General features: G+C 33.9%; 1 protein-coding gene across 1 annotated transcript in view; it reads left to right on the top strand.

Annotated features, from left to right (window-relative positions):
- The window catches only part of LOC111064604 (CD109 antigen), a gene marked incomplete in the record, with an annotated part of 75,416 nt that overhangs the window by 39,932 nt on the left and 11,239 nt on the right, over positions 1-24,245 (top strand). Inside the window, 11 exon segments of the mRNA XM_039420232.1 lie at positions 1,495-1,602; positions 3,373-3,608; positions 4,787-4,901; positions 6,777-6,961; positions 8,511-8,613; positions 10,993-11,096; positions 11,098-11,185; positions 12,467-12,653; positions 14,489-14,718; positions 21,336-21,497; positions 21,831-22,024. Of these exon segments, the coding sequence (XP_039276166.1) occupies positions 1,495-1,602; positions 3,373-3,608; positions 4,787-4,901; positions 6,777-6,961; positions 8,511-8,613; positions 10,993-11,096; positions 11,098-11,185; positions 12,467-12,653; positions 14,489-14,718; positions 21,336-21,497; positions 21,831-22,024 (1,712 nt within the window).

The raw sequence follows: 24,245 nt of genomic DNA, 5'->3' as shown, positions 1-24,245 counted from the left end.
TCAGCTGTCTCCCAGCCAATGCTATATAGCCACCTGTCGACACCCCTTCTATACACGGCCAAACAGCACACCTCAGCCTCTCTGATCTTCATTGGAATGTTTCTATATAAAATGTGTGCTAAGTAATATGAATTTGATAGGTCTGACCATGTGTCAATTGAGGAATTTCATAATTATAGTTGGACCTATGGCGAGTTTCATAACGGGAATTTAAATTTGTTTCGCCAATGATCTGAGTTTTGTATTTTTTTATGTGAATTAAAAGTGATTTGATAAAAAGTTGTCTGATATTTAAAACCGGAAATTCTGAAAAAAGCAAGGTAGTCGGGTATCTATGATTTCTTTTCAGTATTTTTTTTATTATTGTTCTTTGTGTAACGGATAGGGGTTTAATGACAGTAGAGGAAACACCACCCCAAGCCAGGATGCCATACTGGATCAGCGACTGAGCATATGCAAAGTACACCATTCTGCACTGGTCTATGCTCATTACTTGGCTGATCTCAGAAAAAGCAAATAATAATTTTCTGAGTCTGCTCTTTACACACTGAATATGCTACACCCAACTCAACTTGTTATCTATTATAACATCTAAGTATTTGTAGTAATCAACTCGTTCAAGGGATGACAGTCACAGTCCTGACTCCTTGCATTTCCGCATGAGGCATCTTCAATATGAGTTGGCCTGGATCAGTTTGGTTTCTGTTATATGGCATGTATTTAGTTTTTGTAACATTAACGGTCAGGCAGTTGTGATCAAACCAGTTTTTTTTAATTTGCAAGGTCCAATGATGCAACAAAACATTGTGAAAACAATATAAAACTTGTAGTCCCCTTTTTATTAGAACATTTCAACGATAGTTTCGATCATTTTCAAGTTAAAACTAGAAATGTTAGAAGTTTTAACTTTAAAATGGGCAAAGTAGGTCGAAACTAATATTTTGAGTGTTTTAAATAAAAAGGGTACTACAAGTTTTATATTGTTTTTATTAATTTGAATAAAAAAGCACATATAAATGAAGTAATTCTATTCGAAAAAACTATCATGCTGCTTCATGCATTTCTAAGTATTGGTATTTCAGTTGAATTCAATTAGTTTGTATATTATTTTTAGCAATGGATGATATTAACTTTTTCATAGGACTCAGAGGAGTTATCCTTTCATTGCCTTCAAGATGTTTAATAAGCTGCCAGAGTGGGTCAAGGATAGTGAAGTGATAGACAGTTCCGAGCAGTTTTGAAATCACTCTTGGTGGAGCATCCATTCTATAGCCTGAGTGAATTTCTCGATAGTGAGATGACATTTTGAATTTTTTTTTTGTGACATGTTTTTAAACCCTGACACAGTCTATCCAGCAGTGCTGGTCAATGACCTAGAATAAAACTAAAACTAAACTAAAACATATACTTCTGTTGTCAGGTTCGTTCTTACAACCCGAGAACTTTCATTTGGTGACCACCAGTTCTCATTTACATCAAGGCTCAAGATGCTGCGTTGTCTATGTGCCGATTGTGCCCATAAGACTGGGAGACATTCCTGTAACAATAGTTGCCTCGTGTTTGATGGGAAAAGACTCCGTTACTCGAAATCTTCATGTTAAGGTGAGCAGATCATTGATATCCGCTATTTAAATAATGTTGTTGACGAGAATTATTGAAAAAATAACTAACAAAGCTCAATAACTTGTTAGGAACTTATTGTATAATTTTGTGTTACTTGAATTCGGTTCCTTGGTATTGTCCTGTTGTAATAATGAATGCGAGACTGTACCAACCGGAACAATATTTTGACATAGTTGATAGTTGGTTATATCTACTAGTGTTTGCATAGCAGCTTAGAGGTCCCGGGTTCAAACCCGGATTTGAACACACGTTTCTACTCAGTGATATTGTTCATTGTACTAAACTTGTGCTAATTTCAAATTAGTATCCAACTCAATGAGAGATAGGATTAATATTGATAATGCTTGATGCAACATGGTATTATGACATAATTTCATCTCTCATTAACATGAAATGAAAAATTATTATTTATGAACTATTGTTTTTTACATCCATTGCAAAAACTCGTAGCTCGTACATTTTTAGTACTGTATTTTAGCTATTATCTAATTAAGATACCATATTTAGGTAAACGGTAGCACTGTATCTTCACAATTCTTCCACTTCCGTTGTAGAAAGTCAGGCTGTAACTTAATCCTACAGATTCTGTTGCTCATTGCAGAGTTGTCCCCCCTTACTCAATAGCAGTTTTTTCATATTTGTTTAAACTATAAGTTGATTCAATTGAAACATATTCGACCGTAACTTGATCTAATCCCAAATTGATGTAATTTAAACTTGGTTTAAACCACAATCGAGCATACGGGCCTTATTGCATTATTCATTAACGTTTCACTGCTCCATTACTGAAATCAAAATGTTGATGACAAGAAAAAGACACTGAATACTACCACAGAATACTGTTACTACATGATACTACTATGTTTCATGCAATATAATATAAATGAAACAATATACAATTCGAGTGTAAATACCAAATAAATGGTGGTGTTAGCAATATCAATGTATTTTTTTATTATGAATAAATACGACAGTATCTCCCATACAATCAATTACAAAAGTTTGTTTGTTATTCATTCATTTAAATACTGACTGCCCGCTATTGAACCAATGTGATTAATAAAACACAATTAAAGATTCCAAGTACCCTTTTATTTTATCACAACACCTAGTTTAAACTCTTCAAGAGCCATTTCCAAATGTAAATAAATATATTTCACTGTGATAAAATGAAAGGGTACTTGATTATATAACTGTAATTAATATATAACTTGAATTATACTGTAACTTTAATATTCCCTTTTTGTGTAGTTGAGAAGTTGATATTGTGGTAATTATTCATATTGAATGAAAAAGACTAAGAAATTGTCAAAAAGCCACAGATTTATTGATACTTAGAAAGACCGGTTTTGGTTATTACACCATTGTCAATCTCTGATGAACTAAAACTAATTATAAGAGCAGCAGAATAAACTAGTATAAATTCTGCTGTTCTTGTATTTAGTTTTAGTTTATCAGAGATTGACAATGGTGTAATAACCGAAACCGGTCTTTCTATAAGTATCAATAAATCTGTGGTTTTTTGACAATTTCTTAGTCTTTTTCATTCAATAACTTTAATATATTTTTCTACAATCGATTTTTTATAATTATTCTATGTATTTTTATTTATTATAGTAAGCGACACTGTAGTATTTATTTATTGCATCTGTAATGTCGAGGTTGAGTGGTAGAGAGACTTGAAAGTCCTAACTCCGCCTAATAAAGATTTTTTCATTTTTTTATTTGTTTTTGTGTTGTTTCCAACAGCCCGACGGATTACCGCAGTACAGGCATCAATCGATCCTACTGGACTTGAGCAACCGGGCCTACATCTTCCAGTACATGCACGTGAACATCACGGAGACGCCGATCATTCCGTACGATGAGGACCGCTACTACATCTTCGGCTCCAATCGGGCCTTCGTGTCGGTGGTCGGTGACGTCGTGGGCCCCATATTCCCCACAATGCCTGTCAATGCATCTTCGCTGCTCGATCTGCTATGGTGAGCAAGTGAAATCGATTTCTAAATTTACTCATTCAGCTTATTTCATGCGCTTTAATTGCAATATATTCCTTAGGGCCCGGCCACACGGAGAGCTATCTGCGATCCTAAAGGAATTCATAACGATGTCTTGGAGAGCTTTCAAGACCTTGAACCAAAGCCAAAATCTATAGTGTGGTCCATGTTTAATGGCAGTGGAGAAAGATAGGAGAACAACGTTCCCGATCCTCACTGGTCAGTCAATGCCTTCTTGACGGTAGATGATATAGGTTCATTAATGTAATATTAATTGTTCATCTTCGTTTAAAATAATCAATTATATTTTATAAGCAAGAAATGATATTTTTCAATTATCTCATAATTAAGATGAAATATTTGTGGAATTAATTATTAATTCTAAATTGTTAACAGTCGATCTGGCAACAGAGCAAAGCGATTGATTGATGAGTACTTTATTTACTTAGCGAGAGAGAGAGATAGCGTTATCCGCTTTGTTGAATGAAAGACAAGGATAGCAATACCATTGCTAATCATACACTATCATTATAACGTGGACCTCACTATTGAGTTTTTTACCTTCTGACTATATTTCAACTACTCCTCTATAATATAATAAAGAAAAGAATTGGCTTATACACGTACGAGATAGAAAAATAATGACGAAGACGCATCATCACGATCACGTCTGAACTAATGAACTAATTATAAGAGCAGCAGAATAACTAGTATAAATTCTGCTGTTCTTGTATTTAGTTTTAGTTTATCAGAGATTGACAATGGTGTAATAACCGAAACCGGTCTTTCTATAAGTATCAATAAATCTGTGGTTTTTTGACAATTTCTTAGTCTTTTTCATTCAATAACTTTAATATATTTTTCTACAATCGATTTTTTATAATTATTCTATGTATTTTTATTTATTATAGTAAGCGACACTGTATTATTTATTTAATTGCATCTGTAATGTCGAGGTTGAGTGGTAGAGAGGACTTGAAAGTCCTAACTCCGCCTAATAAAGATTTTTTTCATTTTTTTATTTGTTTTTGTGTGTTGTCCAACAGCCCGACGGATTACCGCAGTACAGGCATCAATCGATCCTACTGGACCTGAGCAACCGGCTACTCTTCCAGTACATGCACGTGAACATCACGGAGACGCCGATCATTCCGTACGATGAGGACCGCTACTACATCTTCGGCTCCAATCGGGCCTCTGTCGGTGGTCGGTGACGTCGTGGGCCCCATATTCCCCACAATGCCTGTCAATGCATCTTCGCTGCTCGATCTGCCTATGGTGAGCAAGTGAAATCGATTTTCTAAATTTACTCATTCAGCTTATTTCATGCGCTTTAATTGCAATATATTCCTTAGGGCCCGGCCACACGGAGAGCTATCTGCGATCCTAAAGGAATTCATAACGATGTCTTGGAGAGCTTTCAAGACCTTGAACCAAAGCCAAAATCTATAGTGTGGTCCATGTTTTAATGGCAGTGGAGAAAGATAGGAGAACAACGTTCCCGATCCTCACTGTCAAGTCAATGCCTTCTTGACGGTAGCTGATATAGGTTCATTAATGTAATATTAATTGTTCATCTTCGTTTAAAATAATCAATTATATTTTATTAAGCAAGAAATGATATTTTTCAATTATCTCATAATTAAGATGAAATATTTTGTGAATTAATTATTAATTCTAAATTGTTAACAGTCGATCTGGCAACAGAGCAAAGCGATTGATTGATTGAGTACTTTATTTACTTAGCGAGAGAGAGAGATAGCGTTATCCGCTTTGTTGAATGAAAGACAAGGATAGCAATACCATTGCTAATCATACACTATCATTATAACGTGGACCTCACTATTGAGTTTTTTACCTTCTGACTATATTTCAACTACTCCTCTATAATATAATAAAGAAAAGAATTGGCTTATACACGTACGAGATAGAAAAATAATGACGAATGACGCATCATCACGATCACGTCTGAACTAATGAGCTGATTAACATGAAATTCTGAATAGAAACTCTCAATTTACCGAGGATGTTTATAGGACTATTTTCAGTCCTACAAGATAACAATACGTCAAGTTTTCAGTTTTTCAAGTTTACATTTCGTCAGGTTTTCAGTACGTCAAGTATCCAATTCGTCAAGTTCCCAGTTTGTGATAACTTTGTTTGAGTGGTCATATGTAATATTATTAAGAAAATAATTGGTTTACACATGTACGGAATACGAACTAATGTTTGACGTAACTCATCACGTCGAAACCACTGAAATGATTAACATTTAATTGTTACAAAATAATAAATAATTCTTTTTTTTGTTTCCTGGACATAAGGAGATTGCATTTTACAACACAAAATTTACCCCAGTGCAAAGCACGGGTTACCTGCTAGTAACTTATATTTATCTTTGGAATAGAGTATGATAAATTAAAACAGATCCATTAATTCTCACTAATTTGGACGACTAATATTTCTATTGTGGAGGTTGAATGCTATTCACGACTCCCTCTGAAATACGATCATTCTACTATCCACCCATTCTTCATTCAAATGAAAATGTTTTCGTCTGCAATGTCTTTCCTAAAAAGTGAACAGTATTTTTAATTGTAAGGGAAATTGTAGAATGAATTTTGAATTCTAATGAAACTTTGTGAATTTTACAGCCTGCCTGGTTCATATTGAATGTCTTTTATGTTCCTCATGATTTCATGTTTGAACTTATATTGTTGTCAAATTGTTCTTACTCATTAATTTCAATTGAAAGACTCACTAGATGCTTTGTATTTTTTTGAGTGTGCGCTTTTAATACTTGAATAAAATCTCTCATTTAGGGAATAATCATTCATAATTTATGTTAGCCACTTATTACTTATGTGTTTTTTACAACCTTTATTTATAATAATAATTTAGAATCTAGTTTCGGATGGACACGTTAAACCGTCGGTCCCGGCTGCATGAAAAGCAGTCGTTAGGTCATGTCAGAGGCCCTGAAATTGCTCAGTTGCGACCTGAAAACTCTGACACCAGGCGAGTCAGCCAGGTCACTCGATATTATTAATCTAATGTATGTTTATAAACATTATTAACAACGAAGTCGTGTGCAATTTCAGAACATTCTTATCATTTCTCATTTTAAGATTATGTATTTAATTTGTTATGAAGGACTGTGCGGAGCAGACAATGTTCAGTTTTGCAGTCAACCTGTATACAACACTGTACATGCGTCTCATCAATCAGAGAAACAGAACTCAGGAGAAGCATGCGTTCTTCCATATGAATGTGTTGTATCAACGCGCCCTATCATTCATGAACAAAGATGGATCATTCAGTTTCTTCAGAACGGACTGGTGAGTAGAAAAATGGCTCTAATAATATACTTCTGCAGTATTTTTACAGTGTTTACAAATTTGTGTTTCTTTAATTGCTCCAAATTTTCTTAAATAACTCAATATTATTTGTCACAAGTGGTAATGAGAGTGGAATATTTCTAATCAATTTAATTCAAGCCATCTAAATTCAAAATTTCGTTTTCATGTTTATTTTGGACTACAATTTTTATAAAAATTGTACACGTGAAATTCTAATCTTTATCTTGGACTTTGTCACCTATAAATTTGGAAGCAAAATGGCACAAGGACTATCTTTATTTTATCTACAAATGTTATTACATTAGTGTCATTTGCTTTGTAAATAAATAAATAAATTTTATCCTTATCTAATCTAGAAGATTGGTAGAATACTGTGTCACCTTATCATTTCAAAACTTGATGAGCAACCGCACAACTTCTTTTCATTTCATGAAAAGTTTACAAATAACATTATTTGACATCTTTAAAAACAAAGAAAAATAAACACTTTACAATGGATCTGTAGAGTCATCTATATTTTCAACAATGCAATATTTTATTTATTGTATGAATAAATGAACTGGGCTTCAAACGTTTGTTGTAGGTTACATTCAAACACGATTCACTGGGTATCCATTAAAAAACTAATATTTTGTGTGCCCCAATTCGTCTTTCCTAACACCTTATTCGCCTTATGAACATTTTATTACTTGAGGCCGTTTCTAAATTGTATATGAATTGATAACATTCTTTTTCAGTTGATTTAAGCTATTCAAAATTAAAATGAGATCAGTTTTTTAGGTTGTGCAACCAATATTTTTTTTTTTTATTGTTTTCCTTTTTCTAATCTATTGGACAGGTTTTTAGAACATAATCTATGCAATTTAAATATTTTTATCAGCTTCTGTTAGCTAACACAATAGGGCTTCAAAAGTCACTTTTTTGAGGCTAATGGTACACATACCCTACAAAAACTACTGGTAGGAAAATTTGAGAAAAATATGCGTCAAAAAAATATAAGTCTCCTTTTCAATACAGCATAAATTACTTCAACTTTGTTTTTGAAAATCTGAAAAAATTGTTTTATGCATTTTAAACTCCTTTTTCACATTCAATGTTTGTTCTATAGACTTCAAATTCATAGCAACTTGTAGCGCTGTTCTTGATAAATAAAGTTGCTACTTAAACTTCTTTTATAGCCACAATAATAGCCGCTGGTATGTGTACCTTTAAAGCACGGTTTTACGCCTGCTATGCTCGGGCAGCAAGTGAATAGTACAGCTGGAGCGATCTAGCGGAATTAGTTTGTCCCTAGAGCTAAGCGCTCGACGTTAAATTATGAGTAACATAGAAAGCAAACGTTGTTGTTCATCAAGTCCTATGGCTCCTTTAGTATTTAGAGATTTCTGTTATGATGGTTAGAAATTCCTTACTACTTTAGTAATAGTCTCTCCACCAATATTATTAAAATTTTATTAATAACTATTATTTGAACAGTTTTGAATAAATTCCCCCCTGTAACTCATTTGTTTTTGTATTTTGTTTGCAGGAATCAGTCGTCTTCAAGTGTATGGCTAACCGCGTTTTGTGCTAGAGTCCTTCAGGAAGCCAGCTTTTACGAATGGGAAAACTATATCTACATTGATCCTGATGTAAGTATCTACATTCTCTCTTCAATTATTCATTATACATACTTCAATTATTATTCATTTCTTACAATTACTCATTATATTACTTACAATTATTCATTATAATTAATTCAAATCAATCAATTTGACAGCCTCACTACTCCCACATTGACTCAAGTTTGCTAAACTTTCAAGATGAACTATTGCAGTTAACATTTTCCTGAAATATCGTTCGTTACCAGTTTGTTTTAATGATCTATCTAATATATTCATCTACTGTATTTTCTCATATGCTTCATGTATCTTCACAAACTCGTATGCTATTTGGTTCCAATCAAAATTCATTCTTGTTTTGATATGCACAAATTTGTATGCTATTCAAGTTCAATCAAAATGGCTGAAGGACAAACTTATGTTCCCCTGACTGTCCTGATCAAGAATGCGCAAGATCTCAAAGAAATTGGAAATATACTGTGTATAATATGTAGGCATATTAAAGAAAATTATTTCTTTTTCGCCACACTGCACAGAAAGCAGCTGTTTTCCAGAGTCCCTACGTAGATCTGAAAGACATTGTTTGCAGACGACTCTCGTCTGACGTCAGAACAGGTTTCTTTCCGGCTAAGGCCAGAAAGAGTACCCTTTCCGGCCGCTAAATTTCAAGTGCGCTAAAACGCTGATAAAAAAAAATTTATTATTTGAGTTTATTATTCAATAATTAAAACATTTATAATAATATCGTCTTATCATTGTCATTTGAAAAAATAAAAAAGTATAAACTCAACCTTCCACATAATTGAACATAATCTTTTAGGCTATTTATACAAATCAGAATCAAAAATAAATACTTGGACAATTTCCTGATATTCAGATTACCTCAGATTTGCTAGAGCTATGACCTCCCACTTTTGCTTTCAGAAGTGCTTGATAAACAATTATTCTCATATATATATATTGTTTATTTTTCTGTGTGGCGAAAAATAGCGTTCGCACCACGGGCAAAAATGTTTTTCCGGCTCCAATCTTTTCCAGTCCTGGCCTACGGCCTCGGACTTGAAAACCGATTTCGAGCCGGAAAAGTCTCATTTTCGGCCCTAGGTGCGAAATATACTATAATATGTGAATATTTCTTATTTTAGTGATGATAATGTGAAATATTTCTTCTATGTTTGGTTTTGAAAGATCTAAATTTAAAAATCTACTTTGTGAAAATAATTAAGGACTGTGAAATTTTGTGAAATGAACAACTACAAGACTTAACCTATTTCGGACTATGTGTAACCTTATCTAAATTTGGGAGAGGAATAGCAAAAGGTTACCTTATTTTTTCTCTCCCTATCATTTTGATGATGTACTCATTGTATTAATTAAAAAAGAATAAAGGATATAACGTGTGTTTCAAAAAGTACGCACATGGAAGTTTGAGAATGTGAATTTATTACATTAAGTTATTGAAGTAATTATAAGTTATGCTGTATGAAATTATTACATTTATTATATTCAAATTACCTTTGAAACTTCACAATAAATGTTCAAAATGGCTTCCTCCACTAGTAATGCGGTTCGAACACGTTCATAACATTTGCAGCCACTTTTCGTAGTGTTTGCTCAGAAATTATTTTAATCTCACTTTCAATATTAGCCTTCAATTCGTCAAGTGTATGAGGATTGTTATTAAAAACCTTACTTTTTAAATTCCCCAAAGAAAAAAGTCAGCTGGAGTAAGATCTGGGGATCTTGGCGGCCACAATCCTTTTGATATCACATGATGGTCAAAAACTTTTCGTAACATATTCATCGTTTCAGCAGAAGTATGGCCTGTTGCATTATCCTGCTGAAACCAACAATCTCGATCGTCTAATTCTAACAAATCTATAAATTTTTCATCAGCACCAACTACAGATTTGTCAAAAAATAAAGGCCCTACAATACTTTCAATAATAAACAAACTTTCATCCTTTGAAAAAAACATAGTTGAACATACACAGACACTACAGATTACAAATGTATACTAACAAGCACTAGTAAATGTAAAATGGTGCATGCCGGTTCAACAATGAGTACGTTAGTGCGAACTGTTATTTGGGGGGAACAAAATATTCCCTATACAGAAAATATATTCCCTCAAACTTCGATGTGCGTCCTTTTTGAAACACCCGTTACTTTGAGCCTTATGAGCTTCATATGTGACTTAGGATGAGGGCTTAGGAACTTATGTAAGCTTAGGAGATTTCCGAGCTTTATATATGTGTTGTGTATCTGTCATACGCTAAATAAATAAATTTATTGATATTCATTCTCCTCTTGCGTTGGCAGTCTATACCACCCATGATGCATGATATGATTTTCAAGGTATCAATTGCTTCAATTTTAGTTGATTGAATTATTATTTGCGTGTTACAGTTGATTGCGAAGTCAGTGTACTGGGTGTTGCAACATCAGACACAAGAGGGCGCTTTCTACGAAGTAACATGGCTGCCTGACCGAAAGATGAACCACTCTCTCAACTGGGCCTGACGATCACATTCGCTTCAGAAATATTTCTTTGACGGCGCACGTTCTTATAACACTGGATACCGTGAAAGATTTGACCGGGGTAAGTTCGTATAAAGGTTCGTACAGATATACGCGCCGCGAACATGAGCAATTCACTTTTAATCAGCTGATTAAATCTGTATTTTTACAGAAACGGTAAGATACAGATATAAAAAGCTTGGCATCAGCTGATTAAAAGTGAATTGCTCATGTTCGCGGCGCGTAAATCTGTACGCACCTTTATATTATTTTTTGAAGTTACTTTTTATCTTCATTCGTTAGGCCCTGAAATTGATCTTTAGCGACCTGAAAACTCTGACACTAGACCTGAGCCAGCCAGGTCACTCTATATTATTATTATCTTCATTTATATTAGCTTTGAACAAACAATTCATGTACATCATTAAACACTTGGCCTATAATTCGATAAGTAGTTACATTTATAAAATTCTGATGAAGAAATAATAATTGAATCTTTTGGAATGAACGTTTAAAATTTGAACGATATCAAGAATCGAGTAACAATTCATGTATTGCCTCCATTTCTACATAAATAATTATATTCGTGAATATTGAGTTGAAAAAAAAAACAATACAAAACTATTTTTGTCTAAATCTAGATTGCTATAGATCAGCATGTATTGAATTTATTCACGCTATTGTCTAAATTTAGATTGCTATAGATCAGCATGATTGTATTGAATTTATTCACGCCATTGTCTAAATTTAGATTGCTGTAGTACAGTACGGTACTTATTGACTGAACTTAATTCATTGTATTATTGTATAAATTTAGATTGCTATAGATCAGTACGTATTGCATTTATTCACGCCATTGTCTAAATTTAGATTGCTGTAGTACAGTACGGTACTTTTTGACTGAACTTACTTCATTGTATTAACTTAGATTGTTGTAGTTGAGTATCATAAAGAAAAGATAGCATACGAAGCTATCCGATGGCATAGGTCGTTCATTTTCCAAATTTCAAGCCGGTTACTGTCGATAACTGTCTATTATTACTGTTTTTGACCTTGCACAGTATGAGAGACTTCTAGCGTCACACAGTTCCATAAAAAGGAACTACTATCGTCTTGAGCTACAGTTTTTATTCAAACGACTTTTATCGGCAAGAGATCCTCTTGTATCTGCCTTTGTTCTGCCTTGCCGTATTACCCAATGTAACTTCCTATTCACACTGAGTTTTGAAAAAACTCGAAGTGAAATTTGGAAACATAAACGCTCTATACCATGGGATATCCATATATTTATGCTATCTTTTCTGTATTTCATTAAGTATTGCGTTTATTTGATGGATTGTCTAAATGTGCTTGAATGTTGCAGGGCTTGGGAAGTCAAGTGGCGTTGGCGCAAGGCCGGGCGATTCAGTGGTTGGAAAGAAATCTGAAACTGCTTGACACTCACGGAGATCCCTATGAGGTGGCCATTGTGGCATACGCCCTGATGCTGAGTAAGGCTGCTACTGCCGAGGCAGCCTTCGGGATCCTTATCAAACATGCTCGCAATGAAGGTAAAACAATACACTAATTACCGAATTTCTCATTTCAGATATCAATATCGGGGCACCGAGCTTCGCTCGTTATTTATTTATTGACTTTTGATAAACCGAACACAATTCTCTAAAATGATTGTGTTCATATTTCACAGCTGGCTATATGTCATCTTATGAATTTCGGGGATGCGATATTTTGATTTTTCACATACTCACTGGCTCACTCACTTTTTTACTATCCACAGCTGTTTCAGCCAAGGATGAATTATCCTTTTAATGTCGTTGAGCGAGTTTTCTCAAGGATGAGACTTAGTGCAATCGAATCTTTATATCATAAGCCTACTATGTTCCAAATTTCGTGAAAATCGTTAGAGCCGTTTTCGAGATCCATTAAACATAAAAAACCAGATATATAAATACAGAAATTGCTCGCTTAATATAATAGGATATCAATCTTCTTCTTCTTTCGTGTCTGGGGGCACACATAGTCAAATACTATTCCAAGATTTAGCCATATCAATATTGAAGTAGCATAATCATGTAAATCATCATTGTGAATATTGTAACATTTTTTGGGTTGAGAATTATATCTTTTCCTTTTCTGCGAGAAGTAATTTGCGTTTATGGAGTACAGTGCTGCCAATTTAACAGAATCCAGAAATTCTGTAAGCTAATTGTGTGAGAGAAACAGCGAAAAAGAGAGCGCAGATCGTTTTGTTTGAATCGGCAGAAAAACGGCAGCAATGCGCTCCTATCTTCTTCAGGAATAACAGCTAAGATTGGCACGGACCCTCGGACTGTAGTTGAAAATGAGTCATCTATCACACAGCAATGTACAATGAATATACATTGTACACCATAGAAAAAACTATTGTATGTAAAAACTATTGACTGTACAATTCTTGAGGTTGTGCATTCAATAATTTTTTTTTTCAATTTTTTTTTCTTTTCCTCCTAATCTATTGGACAGGTTTTTAGAACATAATCTATGCAATTTAAATATTTTTATCAGCTTCTGTTAGCTAACAATAGGGCTTCAAAAGTCACTTTTTTGAGGAAGATGGTACACATACCCTACAAAAACTACTGGTCAGAAAACTTTGAGAAAGATATGCAAAATCTGAAAAAATTCAAATTTTTATGCATTTTAAACTCCTTTTTCACATTCAATGTTTGTTCTATAGACTTCAAATTCATAGCAACTTGTAGCGCTGTTCTTGATGAATGAAGTTGATGCTTAAACTTCTTTTATAGACACAATAATAGCCCCCTGGTATGTGTACCTTTAAAGCACGGTTTTACGCCAGCTATGCTCGGGCAGCAAGTGAATAGTACAGCTGGAGCGATCTAGCGCAATTAGTTTGTCCCTAGAGCTAAGCGCTCGACGTTAAATCCCATTCTAGATATAATCTCTTATGATTAGCGCAATTTTAGTGGAAAATGTTATCAAGCTCTTGAATTCTAGTAAATTTTGCAGACCATAAATATTTTATTCTAAATGTATTTTCTTTTTCTTAATGTAGGCTTGCTACCTAATTTACATTTTTATGTTAATCTATTTTATTTTAGTTTCTCTGTGTTATTTTCTATTTATAATGTTTGCTCCTAACTATTCTATTGTTATTGTTTTCTTGATGATACTGTATCATTCTGTTACTGATTCTTTATCGATCAGTTATTGATACTGTATCATTCAGATATTGATACTGTATCATTCAGTTACTCATACTGTATCATTCAGTTATTGATACTGTTTTATTGTGTACTACAGTTTTCAATGAATTACTTATTTGAATATAATTGACGAATGATACAATTTTCAATGGATTAATGATTTTAATATTATTGGTCAGGTGGTCTGATGTACTGGGGGAAGGAGTCGGTGCCAGCCCCTCCAGTGAAGATGGAGAACCAGAAGCCGTTCCTGCTGCCGCGTCTGCCCTACAAGTACGACTCGACCAACATAGAGACGACCGCCTACGCGCTGCTCGTGTATGTCGCCAGGCAGGAGGTGATGCTCGACTCAATCGTCAAGTGGCTCAACTCGCAGCGGTTGACTGACGGAGGGTGGGCGTCTACACAGGTACTACAACGTCAATATTATCAATGGGTTCGTTCTGGGATCACAGTAAGGCTCTACTCACACTTACGCGACTCAGGTCGAGAAGAGACTGCGACTCTAGTCTCTTCTCGACTTGAGTCGCGTAAGAGTTAGTTGAGCCTAAGTGGTAAACTGTTCCAGTTCCAGTGATAAATTGTTCCATGTCACGTGACTGGTGCAAAACTACTTGTTCCCATGGAACGTCACTTCAAAATCTTTTTTCAAGATTTTGGCGCGCACTTTTGAAGTTGATTTCCACTGAAGTGTGTCGTTTACTAGCTGCGTAAATGGACAAAGGCTGCTTTACAAGCTTACCTTCTAGAGAAGTGTGTACTTCTTCCACCTCATTACTCCTAAATATTATACAGGGTGTGTTTCAGTAGTAGTGTCGAACATTTTAGGGTATTTTCCTAACCTAACCTAACCTAACCTTCTAGAGAAGTGAGTACTTCTTCCACCTCATTACTCCTAAATATTATACAGGGTGTGTTTCAGAAGTAGTGTCGAACATTTTAGGGTATTTTCCTAACCTAACCTAACCTAACCTAACCTTCTAGAGAAGTGTGTACTTCTTCCACCTCATTACTCCTAAATATTATACAGGGTGTGTTTCAGAAGTAGTGTTGAACATTTTAGGGTATTTTCCTAACCTAACCTAACCTAACCTAACCCAACCTAACCTACAAATAATGTAGGAGACTACAAATAATGTTGTATTTGAAGTGTTCAAAACTCAGCGGTTATCCTAAAAGCTGCCATTTTGTTTTTTCACTTAGTAATTTTTATCTCAAGAATGAAATGTTGTATTGATCTGAAGTTTGGGATGAATATTTATGCTATGAAGACTCAACTTTAAAAAATAAAAGTAACAATTTTCAAAATGGCGGCCATTTTAAATTTTTGATTGCAAATTTCACGAAAACCGTTCACTTACAGGAAATTTACAAAAGACTAAAAAGTTGTCAAATTTTATCAAGATTTCAAGGATACCTCATTTATTAAGATTGGTGAAAGAATAACAGAGAAATTTATTCTTTTCGCACTGCATGCATGACCACTTTTCACCATTTAGACATCAATATTACATTTTTAATTCCAATTGTATTTATTTAAGATGAAGGTTTGAAACTCGGTATGGCTCCATATTTTCATACAACTGATTTTACAATGTTTTTCAGATGATCTTGTTTGTCTTGTATGATTGATTGTACGAAAAGAATTAATTTCTCTGTTATTCTTTGACTAATCTTGATGAATGAGGTATCCTTGTCAACTTTTTTGTCTCTTGTAAATTTCCTGTAAAGTGAACGGTTCTCGTGAAATTTGCCATCAAAAATTTAAAATGGCCGCCATTTTGAAAATTCACATCGGAAATTTTTCATTTTATTTTTTAAAGCTGAGTCTTTATAGCCTAAATATTCATGCCAAATTTCAGATCAATACAACATTTCGTTCTTGAGATAAAAATTACTAAGTGAAAAAAACAAAATGGCAGCTATAAGGATAACCGCGAATTTTGGACACTCCAAATACGACATTTGTAGTCTCCTATCATCTGGGAACAATACCCTTGAATGTTCGACACTACTTCTGAAACACTCTGTATAAAGAGGAAATCATTTAACGGTACGGGCACGTTATGAGACGCAAAGAGGGCCACATGAACAGACTTGTTATTGAACAGTTTAGGAGACGCCCTGATAGACCGCCGAAAACCTGGATGGATACCATCTCCAAGGATATGCCTGATGTCGCAGATGACGTCAAATTGTTCAGGGAGATCAAGAATGTAAATGAGGGCTTGCTTTACAGGGCGATATCAACAATTTTACCAATGGTGTGAAACTAATGGTCTGAAGATAAATGTTACCAAATGTAAGTTCCTAAGTTTCAATCGCCAATTGAGACCGCACATTAATATTTACCACGTAAATAACAGGCCATTGGAACAGGTGACAAATTTCAAAGATCTTGGAGTGAATTTTTCTTCAGATTTTTCCTTCAATTCGCACATTGATTCAATAGCTGCTAGGGCCAACCAACAAATGGGGTTTATTCTGAGGACCTGTTCGCCCTTTAGTGATGTAGAGCCTTTGATTCTGATTTATAAGTCACTAGTGAGAAGCTTGCTAGAATAGCCTCAGAGATATGGAATCATATCATATGGATAGAATAAATGTTCTAGAACGGCTTCAAAATAAGTTTTTAAGAATCATGTTCTATAAGAAATTTAATCGTTTTGTCCGTTTGATTTCCCAACAGAGTCACTGAGAACTTTATTCCATATTACATCATTAAAAGTTAGGCGTGATGTTAGAGCACTTATTTTTCTTTTTGATCTCTTAAATAATGAAATTGATTCATCATACTTGCTATCTGAAATGAATATTTATATCTCACCTGTGGCTCGTCGATCTGAATTTTCTTTTCTGGTTCCTCGTTCCAGAACACTTAGAAATTACAATTCTCCTCTCAACAGAATTCAGAGAAGCTACAATAGTTTGTCCGGGCACCTAGATCTCTTCTGGTTCTCTCGCGCTAGATTCCGAAAAGCTCTATACAATGGTCTGGTCTGAGCATTGATATTGTGATCTGTCTACATCGATCATTTTTTCATGTATGTGTGGGTGTGCATAGGTTTTGGGACTGGAACTCATTAATAAGTTATATTTTTGGTTATTTCATTCTTTTAATACTTGTGTTATTAGAATTTTATATTTTCCATTTTTGGACCTTCTATGAGTAGTATTTCGATGCTTTGTATTCATCTCATCTTTTCATATTATTTTTTTTTTTTTAAATTATTGTATTTTTCCATATTATCATTTTGTACCTTATTACCATGTAATAGGATAAATATTACCATTTGTACCTTATTTCTTTTTATGATTTTTATAAGTTTTCTATATATTATATTTTAAGATTTTGCATTTTCTTGTAAAGGAGACATGTTTGGGGAAACCCGTTGTCTCCATTGTAAATGAATAAATTAAATAAATAGATATGAGGACGACGGATTCAGAGCCTGAACCAATTCAAAAACGCTCAGAATGGCGTAAAAAGATCAGGAGGGCCGACCCCAAGAGAAATTGGATATAGGCTCGGGAGAAGAAGTAGATCATTTAACGAATGGTTATGAAACATCATTTTGTTGGTTATGTATTCTGTGGCTTTGCTATGGTAGACCAACAAGCAATCTGCGCATGCGTAGACGGTTCATCCTATTGACCAATGACAGCTCTTCGATTTTGGTACATTCTGAATGCACCAGGTTAGAGTGCGAGGCAGGATTTATTTACCGATTTATTTACCTATACCTAATACACTTTGACTGTATACTCCCACACGTCTAAGTTAGTTAACCGAGCGAAGTGAGGTCTAAGATTCACGTCGACAGTTTGGCATTTCTCTTAATGTTTAAATGTTTATATGTTGCGCATTTACGGCGAAACGCGGTAATAGATTTTCATGAAATTTGACAGGTATGTTCCTTTTTAAATTGCGCGTCGACGTATAAACGTGGTTTTTAGAAATTTTGCATTTCAAGGATAATATAAAAGGAAAAAGGAGCCTCCTTCGTACGTCAATATTAGAGTGAAAATCAGACTATAGAATTATTCATCATAAATCAGCTGTCGAGTTGACTATAAATTGCATGCCATGACGCATGCATATTCAATATGTCAATGTAACTTTGTAAAAAATTAGCAGCTGTGTAGACTATAAATTGCATGCCTCATTGAATGCAATTTTTATGCACTATTAAATAGGATGCAAAGAACTTATAACAGCTCGTCTGGGCGCCTAGATGTCTTCTGGTTTTCTCGCGCTAAATTCTGGAAAGCGTTATATGATAATTAAATCTTGTGTAAGCATGATCTGATCAAATAAATAGTTAGTGTATCAGTGTGGATGTGCTTATGGTTTGGGACGTCGTTATAACTGCGCGAGGTCTACTGTTCACAGAACTATTAGTAATGAAAGTGTTAAGACATTAATCACTTGTTGTGGGACAACAGTTGCAATACATTCCATGAATTGTAATGAATGAACGAACTTGGTTTTCTTAAATAGGATATAGTTTTTACATGTTAAATACTTACAAATAGTAATAGCAGTATTGATGATAATGGTAGAGTACTGAATAGCAAAGAAATTTCAACTCAATCAATCATGTCAAGTATCTAAACCAAATTGGATTTGGTAACTTTTACTGTCAAAATGGTTCCCATGGTAAGCGGAACATTTTTACCACAAGTCACAATTTATCGTGTTCCCAAATCTTACACAATGTGTCAATTATCATGTATATCTTGTATGTATATTTATCATGAGACTGGGACTTCAGGTTGTGCATTCAATAATTTTTTTTTCAATTTTTTTTCTCTTTTTCTAATCTATTGGACAGGTTCTTAGAACATAATCTTTATCAGCTTCTTTTAGCTAACAACAATAGGGCTTCAAAAGTCACTTTTTTGAGGCAGATGGTACACATACCCTACAAAAACTACTGGTCAGAAAAATTTGAGAAAAATATGCAAGTCTCCTTTTCAATATAGCAAAAATTACGTCAACTTTGTTTTCGAAAATCTGAAAAAAATTAAATTTATATGCATTTTAAACTCCTTTTTCACATTCAATGTTCGTTCTATAGACTTCAAATTCATAGCAACTTGTAGCGCTGTTCTTGATGAATAAAGTTGATGCTTAAACTTCTCTTATAGACACAATAATAGCCGCTGGTATGTGTACCTTTAAAGCACGGTTTTACGCCTGCTATGCTCGGGCAGCAAGTGAATAGTACAGCTGGAGCGATCTAGCGGAATTAGTTTGTCCTAATAGAGCTAAGTTTGTTTTTTAATTTAATTAGTTTGTTAGAGCTAAGCGCTCAACGTTAATCCCATTTAGATACAGTGTGTACACATTGTAAACATGGACGCCTTCGTCATGTGGCTCAACTCTCGTGGTTAACTGATGGAGTTAATGTTCTGATGGATAATCTGATGAAATATTAACTGTTCATTATTGTTTAAAATAATCAATTAGATTCTATTCAAGAAAAAATATTCCTCAATAATTTAATAATAAATTTTCATAATTGAGATTTAAAATTTTGTTAATTAATTACAATTCTACATTGTTGAGAAACGATCTAACAACGTTGCTGAGCTGGAATAGGATAGCGCCATCTGTTTTTTATAAATAAATAAATTATTTATTTTTGTCAAAGAACAATTACAAAATTGCATTAGACAATTGTCAGAGAATTTAAAAAAAACATTACATTAATAATTTGGGTGGAGACCCACTCAATACAAATTTATACCATCTAGGTAACTCACAAATAAGAATATAATCTTATACACATACTAGTAGGTCTATAATATACAGTATTTATAAGACAAACATTAATTGAAGGAGTTTTCATAAAATTCAGTTTTCATAATGGGTTGTCACTTAGGAATTTGTTTATTGCCTTTCTGAAACTAGGATAAGGTAGATCTCTGACATATGATGGCAAATGATTAAAAAGTCTTATTCCCACATTAAAATGGCTTCTCAAAGTCCTTGATAGCCTTACTTGAGGAATATGTACATTTCTATAGCTCCTCGTAATATGATTGTGTACATATTAATATTACAATCAAGGTTTCTTTCCTTCAATTTTATATACAAAAGCAACGTATATATATACAAACAAATGACAGTCATGACTCTAGTTTTGACAAATAGCGGTTTGCAGTGAGCTCTCACATTTGAGTTAGTTACTATTCTTATCGCTTTTTTTTGCAGAACCAAAACTTCAGACACCCGTGAACAATTTCCCCACAAAATAACACTGTAACTCAAGTGGGAAAACAAAGCATAATACACATTTAAAACATAGTTGAATGGAACATGATATTTTAGAGTCTTCAACAAATATATAGACTTTGATAACTTGCTGCACAGTAAATCAATATGATCACTCCAAGTCAGATGTTAATCTATTTGTACTCCTAATAATTTGATTTTTTTTACAAAATTGTTGACAATCATGTCTATTATTCAATGTGAATATTGCATTTTGCGTCTTGGATCATTGAGGAGGAACCATTTGCTTTGAACCATGAATTAGCCTTGTCTATTGTTTGATTAGCAACTCTGTTGAGATTTGGAAATCTCTGTCAATAGTTAGGAAAGAAGTGTCATCAGCATACATTATGGTTTTAGAAGATGTTAAACACTTGGGTAGATCATTTATCATTACAAGGAACAACAGTGGTTCCAGAACAGAACCTTGTGGTACTCCAAATTTAAGATAAGAAATGGCAGATAGTTTCCATTGACATCAACTATTTGTGATCTATTCTCCAGATATGACCTAAAAAAATCAAGACACAAACCACGTACTCCATTGTGTCTCAACTTGTGAAGGAGTATTGAGTGATCAACTCAAAACCTATATGATAGGCAGGGATAGCAACACCAATATTAATCAAATACTGCCATTATAACAAGTCATTATGAATGTCAGATTACCAATTGTACAATATACTTTGATTTTTCACTTAATTAAGATATTAAGTCTTATTAATTCCAAATGTTTCATTTTTCAGGACACAGCTTGGGCAATGAAATCGCTGATTGAATACACAAACCGCGCACGCATCAGGGATGTGTCATCTCTGTCAGTGACTGTCGAGGCGACTGCACTACCGGGCAAAACTAGGCGCCTCTTTGTCAACAACAAGAACATTGCTCAACTACAAAGAATTGAGGTTAGTGCTTGATTTTTCCATAGAACTATGTTAAATCATTTGCTTCTGCTTTTAGTTCTCTTTCTGTTGTTGTATATTCGATTTCAATATACTATCTGAAATAATTGCCAGAGCTAGAGGAGAACTTCTGTTTTCTTTCCCATCCTGTTTCCTAAAGTACATTCATTCATCCATTTCCTCCCTCATATTGAACTCATCTAGTACTACAGTCTACATCAAAGGTTCTTGTTTATTTAACCTCTTAGGCTCTTCCATCTGAGTAAATGGTTTTACTCAAGATTAATAAATTTAGAGTTTTAAAACTGACTTGAATCTGATTTATGCGTTTTTCAGATCCCAGAAGCGTGGGGCACAGTGAAGGTGCAGGCGAATGGTGCCGGATACGCGATCCTGCAGATGTCGGTGCAGTACAACGTGGACATCCCCAAGTTCCAGACTCAGCCACCAGTGCGCGCCTTCTCTCTGCGCACGCATGCTGTCTTCCACGGCAGGAATCAGTCGCACATCACCTACAAATCATGCCAAAGGTAGCCTACTAATAATGATAATAATATTTTTTTTATTTAGGGACGTTTGCACAGTATACATTGCTAAACTCGATTAAGTTAATCTAAAAGTTTAAACTTGAATCGGTTTTCTCAGTGCATTTACTAATCCAGTTTAACTTGAACTAGTTTAGCGTTAAGTTGGTAATAGAATGTCAAGGGTAATTTTTACATGAAATTTTCTATTTGTTTACAATCAGTAAATTGAGGTTATGTAGCTACTATTTCCTGGTTCAAAATCCACAGAGCTGTAAGCTGTACGGTATAAAAGTGAAAAGCGATCAGAAATTCTTCAAAAAATGATGAAATGCTATATTACTATTAGAAACAAACTTATATTTAGTTGGCACCTAGAATGTAAGATAAAAACCTTATTTTGTTATGAAAATTTACTTAAATCTACTACGGTCTTCCTCGTTTATTAGAAATATCTCACACATAATCATGTACCACAACATCACTCACAACACAACTGTAAGGTCAAAATATCTCAGTTATGTGTTATTAAAAACATGTTTTCTTATCAAAATCATTGATAAAAATTGTCTTATTTTCTATCAAGTGGCTTATTTAATCAAATACTAAATTGGCACTTGCTTTACTCAAGCAAAACCGTTAAAAAAATTCTCTATCATCCCAGAAATTTAAATGATTCGTTTTTTGCCCGATTTTTCTCAGATCCAAAATTTCTTCGCAGTCATCTCTATTAATCGCATTTAAAACTTCTATCAATTCCTGTCTATTCTATCAATAATGATTCACTATAACCTAAATAATTTACTATTAGCTGTTTCCCCATCAAATTTTACAGATGTCTAGTTAATCCAAATTATTTGGTTTAAACCTCCTGTTTTGGAGGTTTAAACTTTCCCAGAGTTTAAACCAAAAAAATCCAGATTTGGTTTAAACTTTAGTTGAAACTTACACTGTGCAAACGGCCCTAGTCGGAAAAGACTACTATTTAAAATATCGAGTGACCTGGCTGGCTCAGGTCTGGCATCAGAGTTTTCAGGTCGCAACTGATGAATTTTAACGTCTACTATCACATCAATCATCTCATTCAGTTGGTTTCTTCTCTTCAAATGCAGTTTTTCAATATATCATTGCAAACTTGAACATTCACTGTGAAAAACCACTAAGTTACTAATACTGTTACACAAATTATGATTGCTGTCCCATAAAAATTGGCGATTAGTCGAGATTTGAGAGAAATATTGTTGTTTTCAAACATCAATATTCAACATTTCCAGTTTAGTTGTTATTCTCGATTAAAAATCGGACAAGAAGTGAAAAGAAAAATGTAACCAATTCTTTCTTCGAAACTTTTATACATCAAAATTTGGGAGAAAGACAGTTTTGAGCTGTGCCTGTTATCTTCTACCAATCATATTATTGTGTAATATAATGATTTCTAATTCTCAATAAATGAAATGAATGAATAACCTCATTCAAATTTGTTTACTCTCTTCGAATTGATTTTTTTCAGTGTTACATTTACCGTTTTGCAAACACACAATGTTACCATCATTACTAAAAGATATTTCAAATCTTTATAGAGATTTTTATGATCTGTAGGCTATAAACTATTCATAATCAATTTTCCACGTTTATTGTAAAAACTTTTCGATCATATGTCTTTCTTCATATAATTATATTGAGCTGTCATTGTAAAAAATACTTTGATCACTTTATTCCTTTCAAATGTAGTCAGTTCAGCTGTGATTATTGGAACTCTGATAAACTTACATTGCCTCAATCATAAGTTTAAATCTTTCCGCTTTATTTATTATTGGTTTGATTTCTTATCCGTATCAGAAGAGGGGTGTCAATAGTCTTCATTCATCTATTTGAGACAGCATAAAAATATGATTGATAGAATAATTGACCGAGCGAAGTGAGGTCTACGATTCAAGTCGACGGTATTGTATTTCTCTTTATTTTATTTATTTATTTTCTTTATGTAAGCTACCGCATTTACGGCGAAACGCAGCAATAGATTTTCATGAAATTTGACATGTATGTTCCTTTTTGAATTTCGCGTCGACGGGTTTAGGTATAGGGTTTTTTGAAATTTTGAATTTTTAAGGATAATACAAAAGGAAAGGAGTCTCATTCTAACGCTAATATTACCGTAAAAATCAGACTATAGAATTATTCATCATAAATCAGTTGTCGAGTGGATTATCAATTGCATGTAATAGCG

Source organism: Nilaparvata lugens, chromosome 2 (assembly GCF_014356525.2).
Source record: "Nilaparvata lugens isolate BPH chromosome 2, ASM1435652v1, whole genome shotgun sequence".
NCBI lineage: Eukaryota > Metazoa > Arthropoda > Insecta > Hemiptera > Delphacidae > Nilaparvata > Nilaparvata lugens.
This window is presented reverse-complemented; position numbering and strand designations above follow the sequence as displayed.